At 37.4% G+C, this 10,696-nt stretch overlaps 1 protein-coding gene and 1 pseudogene across 1 annotated transcript; one reads left to right on the top strand and one right to left on the bottom strand.

Annotated features, from left to right (window-relative positions):
- The window catches only part of LOC112098507, a 2,007-nt pseudogene extending 1,419 nt beyond the window's left edge, over window positions 1-588 (top strand).
- Window positions 589-6,240: 5,652 nt separating this feature from the next.
- Window positions 6,241-10,696, bottom strand: LOC18031782 (leucine-rich repeat receptor-like protein kinase TDR; the record flags this gene model as incomplete). The annotated part of the gene is made up of 2 exons (XM_006421567.2): window positions 6,241-6,906; window positions 8,263-10,696. Coding segments are annotated over 2 exons (2,868 nt in total), but the record flags the coding sequence as incomplete, so codon positions are not given.

Here is a 10,696-nt window from a genome sequence, read left to right as displayed (position 1 = left end):
GTGCTGTGGGGCGTTGGGGTGAACAGTGGTGTGGCTATGAGAGGCAATGGCGGCGTGTGGGGGTGGAAACGGTGGTGGCTATGGAGGCGGCAATGGCGGCGGTGCTGGAGGTGGAAATGGTGGTGGTTTTGGAGGCGGCAATGGCGGTGGTAATGGTGGTGGAAATGGTGGTGGCTTTGGAGGAGGCAACGGCGGCGGTGCTGGAGGTGGAAATGGTGGTGGCTTTGGAGGCGGCAATGGCGGTGGTAATGGGGGTGGAAATGGTGGTGGATTTGGGGCCGGCAATGGCGGTGGGTTTGGAGGTGGAAATGGACAAGGTGGTGGCTTTGGAGGTGCCGGTGCCGGTGCCGGTGGAGGAGGTGGTTCTGGAGGTGGTGTTGGCGGAGGATTTGAAAGCAAGTTTTAATTAATTCTAATCAAACTTTTCGTAGTACCCAGCACTTGAGCTTGTAATAAAACCATGCTCCCCTGCATGCATGTGTTGTCGTCTCATATATATATATATATATATATATATCTAGCGAGAGACAAAACCTCTCATAACTAATACCATCTATTTCTGGAATAAATAAAATGATAATATTGTAATGCCCTTCATTCATTAATTTGAGAGCACAATACGCATGTATGCTGTTCCCAAATACTGTATGCATGCAATTGTTTATCAGTCTTATGCCTTGCTTCCGACACATTCTGTACGTTTGTTTCGCTCCACATCTTTGCTTGTATAATTATGGCAAGAGATTATAATTAATTAATGCGTCCGAATTTTCGCATGTGATTTGCACTTAATTTATATGTTTACAATTATCTATTTTTATATATTTTGTGCTGCATGTGATGGATAATTTACGTGAGGTGAAAGAGAAAAAAACACTCCCCTATCACTGCTCTTGGTTTTTTCTACCATCTCTCATCTAAGCTCTCACATGTATCACCATCCAACCATGCATAAATTAAATAATAATAATAAGATTGAAAGAGAAATTTAATTTTTTTTTTTTAAATAGAACTCAAATATAAGATATGTTATCTTCGTTTTCCAATGGACCTCTCCCCCCACAGAATCTACTAGCCCCTTCGAATTACTTACTACTAATCAAGGAAAGAGTTTTCATCATATGAAACAATACTACTAATCATTCATCAAGGGGAGATAAGATGAAGAGAATACAAATTCGAGTGAGAACAAAAATACTATGAACTGCAAACTAAGGACCCAAAACGCAATTTTTTACAAAACAATATGTTAATTTTAATTAGGATTTTCTCGAATTGCCCCCCAGGCCGCAACGTCAGCAACCCATACAGCCATACGTTTCTCTAACTGATACTCTACAAGAACTATCCATCACTGTATGAAAGAAAAATGATAAGATGATTAACTCACAGACTCGAGAGAGATTTAATTAGATTAATAATATCAGCATACATGCCACGTCATTTACACACATCACTCTAGATACAACTCAAACTTAGTAGCATTACTGTTATTTGGACCAGCATATAAAACAGTAAAACACATTCGGGTTACTGTCGACGTAAAAAAAATTATTTGAAAACCACTCGATTAAGCCCATAAGTATGACAATATAATGCAGTACTAATTAGGGTACCAATTTACAAAGTGATATAGGCTTACCATGGAAAGGTGCATATCATTCAGCCAACAACAGGCGGTTTGCTCACCCGACCTATTGCATCCACCCAAACCCAAACCCTATCACATCTGAAGTCCCTAGTCACCGGAGTTCCAAGCATTAGTATGATTGGATTCACGATGGGGTTCTGCAGCTTTATCGTTGCAGCGGCCACCGCCCCAATTTCACCCACCAGCTCCGGCCACGAGGTCTTACCTGTAAAATAATTAATTAATTTTATCGTGTAAATTATATATATATAAGATCTTATAAATTAAGTGAAAAAAAAAAATGAAATCATCACTTTCAACTAATTAGTCTAAATTAAGTGAATTACCTGAACAAAAAGTTGCCATATTCTTTCTATATACGATCACTTCGCTTGCTAACTGTGCATTTGATTTATTTGGGGGGTGTGTGTGTGTGTGTGTATTATATATGTAGAGAAAGAGAGAGATTCAACTGGGAGAAGTGATCCTGAAGTTTCGAGTTTGCATGCCGATGTGTTTCGAATTGAAGCCACGTTTCAATGCTGACATCTCCACACGCTTACGTGTTCACTTTCTTCTTTGTTAGAACGACGTAAGAAGGTCGTCCTCATTCTGTACATGCAAACGAACAATAATAGCTAAACGGCGAGGATTTTACGACCTCTTCACGTGAAAATGGAGTGAATAGGCCTCTTTTCTCTTTTCTTTTTTTCTTTTTTTCTTTTTTTCTTTTCTTTTTGGGGGTCAATGAGGTCATGCAGCTGGCATCAATTAAAAGCTTGTTCTTTGTTTTTTTTTTTTGGTTAAATGTTATATTTACAAACGTATAGAAATGTTTCAATTTATAATTCTGGATTTGTTAAAACTTAAAAAAATTATTAAACGGTAGAGTTTAATAGTGTAATGACAGTTAAGTTATTAAATTATACAATTTGATAGCTTTCTCATTTTTTAATAAAGTTATGGATCCTGAACCAGATCGAAGTTATATAATTCTGTTCCTATACTTACAACCATAAAGCATTAAGCATGGATGGGTTATTTGCAAGGGTCTATTATACTGTTCGGATGTACTTCTAAATATGTAGAGGAAAATTTTCTTTAAGTCCCGACTAATTGGAGAGTTGAGTCAAGAACCGACTAAATTTACTTGTATATTTCAGAAGAAGATCTTCCACACTACAGCATGCGTGGGCCAGAAACACAAGAGGATGTTTCCTTTATTGTAAGTTGGGGTATATGTAGTCATGTAAAATTCATTAATTCAATGATGGTTGGTACAGAGGATATAAAAAATCTGCGAGGTCAATAAGCCCCCCCCCCCCCCCCCCAAAAAAAAAAAAGAATGCGGGAGCAGTCGAGTGTTGTACCATTTAGTATTGTCTCTAAAGAGCATAGTCATTTAATTATTGCAAGTTTTGTAGGATATAAACACCAATGGACCAAGGGCTAGTAAGATCTTGGGCTGAAAAGGAACTCAAGAGCTAGTAGTGTGGCAGTTTCTGTTCCCACAATGCTCTTCAAATGATTCGCCAATTTTGCCACTTGCTGCCGCCCGTATAGCACTCGGTGTTGTTTCATGAAGTCGGTAAGCCGAGTGGTGGGCTGCTGCTCTCACATCCGTCAGGGCACCTGTTCGAGTTTTAATGGACACAATTTTTTTTCTACAATTAAAAATAATTGAGTGGAGATTATCGTAGTCTTTCTCTTGAATATTCGAGAAGATAAAAAAAAAATTAATAATCTCAATTAGTTGTCTAAATGTAATACCAGTAATTAGGTAATTTGAACGGTACTTTATAAGAGTTTAATAATGTAAACGATATCAAGTCGTCGGGCAATCGCGATAGTGTTTCGTAAAAGTTAAATTCTCTAATTGTATTATTAGTATTAAAAAAAATCACCAAATTTAAAAGTACAATGAAGACCCACATGAAGAGACTACTCTTTAAATTGGCATCATAAACTTGATGCAACATTTTACTCTTCAGCCACAGCTTCAAAGATAAAAAAAAAATTGAGTGGAGATTATCGTAGTCTTTCTCTTGAATATTCAAGAAGATAAAAAAAAAAAATTAATAATCTCAATTAGTTGTCTAAATGTAATACCAGTAATTAGGTAATTTGAACGGTACTTTATAAGAGTTTAATAATGTAAACGATATCAAGTCGTCGGGCAATCGCGATAGTGTTTCGTAAAAGTTAAATTCTCTAATTGTATTATTAATATTAAAAAAAATCACCAAATTTAAAAGTACAATGAAGACCCACATGAAGAGACTACTCTTTAAATTGGCATCATAAACTTGATGCAACATTTTACTCTTCAGCCACAGCTTCAAAACTGGGCCTACTTCAGACAATTGAGCGGCATTATATAGTCAAGTAACAATCACAAGTCTATAGTAGACAAATCACAAATTTACAGTTAATCGATCCACATACACCAATAATGAGCAAGAGGAAGGAAATTCAGTGCAGTGGAACGTCTGGATACCTTTGTTCTAAGTGTACACGGCATTATTTTAGTCTTTAGAGCTTGCACCCACTCTTTTAAATCATCCTCCACCATCATAATAAGTTCACCAACTGATACAACACTACATTCTTTGTACAGAAATAGATCGATTACATGTAATTTTCATAACAAACACCAAATTATCTATACAAATTAATTTAAATCTGGATAAAGAAAAATCTCTGTAACTATAGATATAAGGAAAAAGAATAAAACAAAAAATAAAAGAAAAGGAACAATTTGGCCGGACAAACTTCCAGGCAACTCATAGTAAAACCAAAACAAAGTGTTTGAAATTTTGAAATAATATAAAAATAAATTCATGCAAATAGGGCTGCTGCTATGAGTATAAAATTTGCATCATAAGGCCATCTCCAATGCATAACACTATTTTGGTGTAACACCAACATAAAAAATGTATCTTTTTTCACACCAAATTACTATTTCATCTTCAATCCATTTACACCAAAAAGAATATTTTTCTTTTTATTCCTTTAATTCTCAAGAATTAATTCAATTAACACAATAAATATTACTATTAATATAGATAATTAAGTAATAAGTAATTTTATATCGATTAACAAAAAAATATAGAAAATTATTAAATTTGCATTTAATTAACTAAATTAGTACATTATGAAAATTAAACATTACATTATTATAGAAAAATACAATAACAATAAATAACAATAATAATATAGAAAAACACAATACAATAACAATAATACTCTAGTTATTCGAATTACTTAATTCATCCCATAAATGATCAATTAGTGCATTTCAGAGTGTAATATGTAATCTAGTAATTAATGTTATTGGAATTTTATTTTTATTATTAATTTTTGTGTTGAATATTTTTTATTTAAAATATTAGTATAATATTCAAAAATTAAAAAATAACAAAAATAATAATAATAACTTAAAATGACCATCTCCAATTTTTTTTCTTATTTTGGGCTCGTATCATTTGAATTTAATATTTATTGTGTTAATTGAATTAATTATTGAGCATAAAAAGAAGAATATTCTTTTTGGTGTAAAATTTAGTGTAAATGGGTTCGAGATGAAATAGTAATTTGGTGTGAAAAATGTACATTTTTTGTGTTGGTGTTACACTAAAATGATGTTAAGCATTGGAGATGGCCTTAACACCAAAATGGTGTTAGTATTGCACCAAATATGGTGCAACACTATTCATTTGGTGATAGGAAAAAAATCACAAATATCCTTATTACTTTTTTTTTTACATAGATGTCCTATTTTATATAATATTTTAAGTTATTATTATTATTATTGTTTCATTTTTTAATTTTTGAATATTATACTAATATTTTAAATAAAAAATTCAACACAAAAATTAATAATAAAAATAAAATGGCAATAACATTAATTACTAGATTACATATTACAAAATCAAAAATACAAAATTAAATTAACACAAATTAAAAAAGTTACTACTACTAGCATAAATTAGAACAATTATTTAATAATATGAGATATCATTATTAGATCCTCCAAAATCATCAAAATATTGGCCAATATTATTAGAAGTATTTTGAGATGCTTGGCCTTGCAAGACACAAAAAAACTAGGGGGAAACTCTGCCTTTGTTAATCCAGAACTTTTTTTTTTCCTTTTGTGCATTTTAATACTTTTATTCCAGATATAAATTACTAAGTCACATTGAACAGTGGCTTAATTTTTCCAAAAAAATCCAAAAATTAACTTAAACATCAAAGGATTTTCGTCAAAAAAACATTCGGCGTTTCCTAACTCTTCTCTGTGATTACAGATGTAAGAAGTGCAAAAGTTAACATGATCGTTAGAATATGCTCGTTGAAGTAAGCGACATCATTCCCCATCAGAATAAATTTAAGTGTTGATGTAGCAATTTGATCGTTCCAACAAACACAGCCAGATTTTTGCATCAACAGATCCTTTTCGATATAATATATTGTTAAGTATAAATCATATTCCTGTATATCGAATTGTGCCCGATCTGCCTTATCACGATTGTGTTACTTTTTCAAATTGTGCCTTTTCATGCCGCGAAGCACAACTTGCCCATATATTCGTCGGTCATCCCACCATATTTCAAACTAACAACGTCATATACCTCATAATTCATATATAAGCCTCAACAACCAGAGTCATTATCTAGAATGTAACTTGTAACACCCGAATTTAAAAATAACACCTGAAAATTGCATTGAAAAAAGACACGAAAAAAAAAAGAAAAGAAAAATCACTTCTATACCAATCCCCACCATTAGAAAATTAGCCGGAAAAAAAAAATTAAAAGAAAAAACGTAACGTTAATCCTATTAACATTCAACTGTAGCCTTTTGGGCTAGAGCATCATCACTATCGCCAACACTAATCACAACATCGCCGCCGCCGCCGCCGCGGCCGAACAAACTTCCGGGCAATTTCCGCTTCGGCTTCGCTTCCTGAAGCATCAATACGACGTCTCTCATCGAGGGTCGGTCAGCCGGATTCCGGCTAGTGCATAGCAATGCAATTCTTAGCATTTGCATCATTTCTTCCCTCACGGATGCGCACGAGGCCCCGGCATTCTTGTCCAAAACGTCATTGATACCATCCTTAGTCTTGATTTTGGACCTCACCCAATCCACAATGCTGTTCCCGTCTCCAAATTCAGCATCAACTGATCTTTTACCGCTTATAATTTCCATTAGCACCACCCCGTAGCTGTATATGTCACTCTTCTCGTCAACTTGGAGTGTGTATGCATACTCTGCAAATACAATTACACAGACAAAAGTTCAATTGGATGCCTAAAGTCAATGATCATAATGATGGTCAATGTTGAAGTTAAATTCATGGTGGGGACCCAAAGATATTGGGCAAATCTTGCCAAACCGACTTGTGAAAACAGAAAAAGTGCTAAAGGAAAAAGGGAAGTCTCATCACGCGCATTAGTCCACTATTTGAAAAACTGTTACAGAGAACTGAATGCTTTGGTTAGTGCTCTTGTGGCGTTGCCCATCACTCTAAACGGCAGCAGGCCCTTTTGTTTAAATGTGTTCATAATTGGACAACCCGCCCCCTGGCGCATAGTAGTACTAACCATTATAGTAAAGAGAAAAAGAAAATTGAGTCTATTTGTACAAATTTTCTTATCCTTAATTTAGTATTATTTTATCAGTTTAAATTCGTGCCAATACATTAGTGGTTGGATATGAATTCAAGTCTCCGTTGGCTGAAAAAAAAAATTATTTTTTTCCTTATAATTTGAACTTTTAAAATAATAATTTTCTGATTTAGCCCTATAGAACTAAATTCTCTTTTTCAACTTTAATCCCAAAATGTTAATTCTCATAACATTTGGTCCCCCCTAAATTTTCAATTATGGCCATACCCATGCATGAGCCCACTTCATTGATTACATTGAATCTTTCTTCTTTTCAATCTGACTAATATTATATTGACACGTCATTTTATACGTAAAAAATTTGTGTTCGTATCATTATTATTACTTTATGAAATTTATTTCAATCTAATCTAATTTAGAAATACAAAATTTAAAATTAGCACAGTATTTTTATTCTTTAAATTAGCTTTCTGAAAATTATGTTCGATAATTATGATGTAAATTATCTAAATCAAAGTTTCCCGTTTCTAAATTTAGAATCAATTCAAAGTCTCTAAAGTCTTAGATTCCATAAGCCATCTTTTATCAAACACAATTTGAAGATAATCGAAAAAGAAGGGAAATCTTTATTACTTTAGAGCCGAAATCGACCGCCCCATATCATAAATGTGTCATTTTCAAATAAACTCATTTTTTTATTAGTTAATTTTAAGGGTAAGGTAAGCTAAATCGTCGCTTAATCTAGATAACTCAGTTGTCAAGTCCGTCCAACTCTACTCTACTGTCAAGATCCTGTAAAGAATAATAGGATGGGATTGATTTGCTCAATTTAGCTAAGGACAAAGGAATGTATGGACTAATATCATCATAATCAACCTCAGCTAACTTGAGCTAAAATGATGTAATTTAATTTTGTACGATTGCTAACGTGCGCATATGCAGTGTCAAACATTTGGTCAACCCAACAAAAAGGAACTCGAAAACAAAAACAAAACGTACCTGGCGCAATGTAGCCGTAGGACCCGGCGATGACGGACATGGACTCGTCACTCTGGATCAGCTTAGCCACGCCGAAATCGGCCACCCTGGCCTCCATCTCACCGTCCAATAGAATATTGCTCGGCTTGAGATCACGGTGGACGATCACCGGATCACAGTCGTGGTGGAGATAGCAAATCCCCTGCGCCACACCGAGCGCAATCTTGTACCTCGTCACCCAATCGGCCACCAAATTTTCTCCTTTATTTTTGGCGTGCAATAAATCGTCTAAATTCCCATTCGGCATGTACTCGTAGAGCAGCATCGTGCACTCCCTGTTGCTGCAGCACCCTAACAACCTCACTATGTTTCTATGCCTCACGTTTCCCAACACATCCACCTCAGCGAGCACCCCTCGTCTCCGTCGGATATTCTCCTTATGCTTACCCCACAACTTCTTCACCGCTATGATCTCGCCACCTGGCATCTCCGCTTTGTAGACAGTCCCTGTGGACCCCATCCCCAGAATCTTATCGCTCATAGACAAACACTCCAATACATCATCCGCCGTGAAATTCAACCGCTGAAACGCCGTCAATTTCCACGGCCCGATTTCTCGGTCGTTACTGAATCCACGGCTGTAGTTCGCGCGGAAGCACCGAGTCCCGGCGACGAGAACAAACAATCCGATACCGAACGCGGCTGCCATGATCCACACTATAGCTCCAGCGGTTTTCTTCGGCTGCTGCTGGTGGTTACGCACTTCCACGTCACCGGCGGCAAGCCCGTCTGCCGGACACGGTTTCGTCAGAACTCGGCCGCAGAGACCTTCATTTCCGATAAATGAAGACGGATGAAGGTTCGGAAATATCGTCCCCGAAGCCGGTATCGGTCCCGTTAACAGATTATACGACACGTTAAAGCTCTCCAACGTGCTGCAGTTTTCGAAGTTGGAAGGGATGGTGCCGGTGAGGAAGTTGTGAGAAAGATCAACGTCCGTGATCGAAGGAAGCCCCGATATCTCCCAGGGGATAATCCCCGTAAGCGAATTTCGGCTCAAATTCAACAGCAAGAGCTTCTCGCAGTGGCCAATATCCCAGGGAATGCTGCCATTGAGCAAGTTGTTATGCAACTCTATCTTGTAAATACTCTTACAGCCGATGAAATCCGGAATCTTCCCTGTCAACTTACTCGAACTCGCTGACAAAATCTTCAAATTTGGCGCGCTCCATATGTTACTCGGCAGGCTCGTTTGAAATGAATTTTCCGATATGTTTAAGTACTCCAGCTTCTGCGCATTGCCGAGATCTCGAGGAATTTCTCCCGATAAACTGTTACGGCTCATGTCCATGAACGTCAAGTTCGGCAAGAGGCCAAAACCTTGAGGGATAGAGCCGTTGAGTTGGTTATCTTGGATTCGTAACCTTGACAACGACGAGCAGTTTACAAGATTCTCTGGAATGGAGTACGTAAAGTTGTTGGAGAATAGAATAAGCTTAAACAACCTGTCGCCGTCGCAAATAGTCGGCGGGATAGGACCCGTGAGCGAATTCGAGGAGACATCGACGGTCAACAACTTGCCATTTGACCCGAGCTTCTGGGGGAGCACTCCCGTTAAATGGTTGTTCCACAAAAGCAGGGTGTCCAAATCCGCTAACAGCTCGATATCTTGCGGAATTTCGCCGAAGAGGACATTGTTCATTAAGCTGAGTCTCGTCAGCCCTTTCAAAGAAGCTAACGACGCAGGGATTGGCCCCGAGAGTTGGTTATCGGATAAATCAAGAACCTGTAGAGCTTGCAAGTTGCCGTAACTCACCGGGATTTCGCCGGTGAAATGGTTCTTGAACAGCAGTAGCATTTCGAGTTTAGTCAAGTTACTTATCTCACTCGGAAGGGTGCCAGAGAGATTACAAGCTGAGATATCCATGTACTTGAGATTTACGAGCGAAGCGAATTCAACTGGGACTTCGCCTTGGAAGTTATTGTAACCAATCTCTATACGCTCCAGCTGAGTTAGCAACCCTAGCTGGGGTGGCAATGATCCTGTCAAAGAATTTCCAGCCAAATCAAGAAACCGTAGGCTTGATAAGTTGCCGTAATCCGATGGAATTTCACCGTCGAAGTAGCTTCCGCCAAGGTTTAGCTGCTGGAGAGAGTTCAGCTGGACAAATTCTAGCGGTAGTGGGCCCGTGAAGCTGTTGCTGTAAGCATTGAAGATTCTCAAGAACCTGAGCTTGGAGATTCCTGGTGGGAAGGTTGAGTTGAAGGAGTTGTGGCTGATGTCGATTGTTCTTAGCTTAGTTAGTTCGAGAATGGCTGGTTGGAGAGGCCCGTCGAAGGCGTTTGCACTCAAATTCAAGTGGGTTAAGCTCGTTAAGTACCTGATTTCCGGCGGAATGGGACCAGACAGGGAGCGGCGGGAGAGATCAAGTGAAGTGATTTGAGACGATTTAGG

Source organism: Citrus clementina, unplaced genomic scaffold (genome assembly GCF_000493195.1).
Source record: "Citrus clementina cultivar Clemenules unplaced genomic scaffold, Citrus_clementina_v1.0 scaffold_9, whole genome shotgun sequence".
NCBI classification, from domain to species: Eukaryota; Viridiplantae; Streptophyta; class Magnoliopsida; order Sapindales; family Rutaceae; genus Citrus; species Citrus x clementina.
The sequence above is the reverse complement of the archived record's forward strand: the minus strand, read 5'-3'. Positions and strand labels throughout refer to the sequence as shown.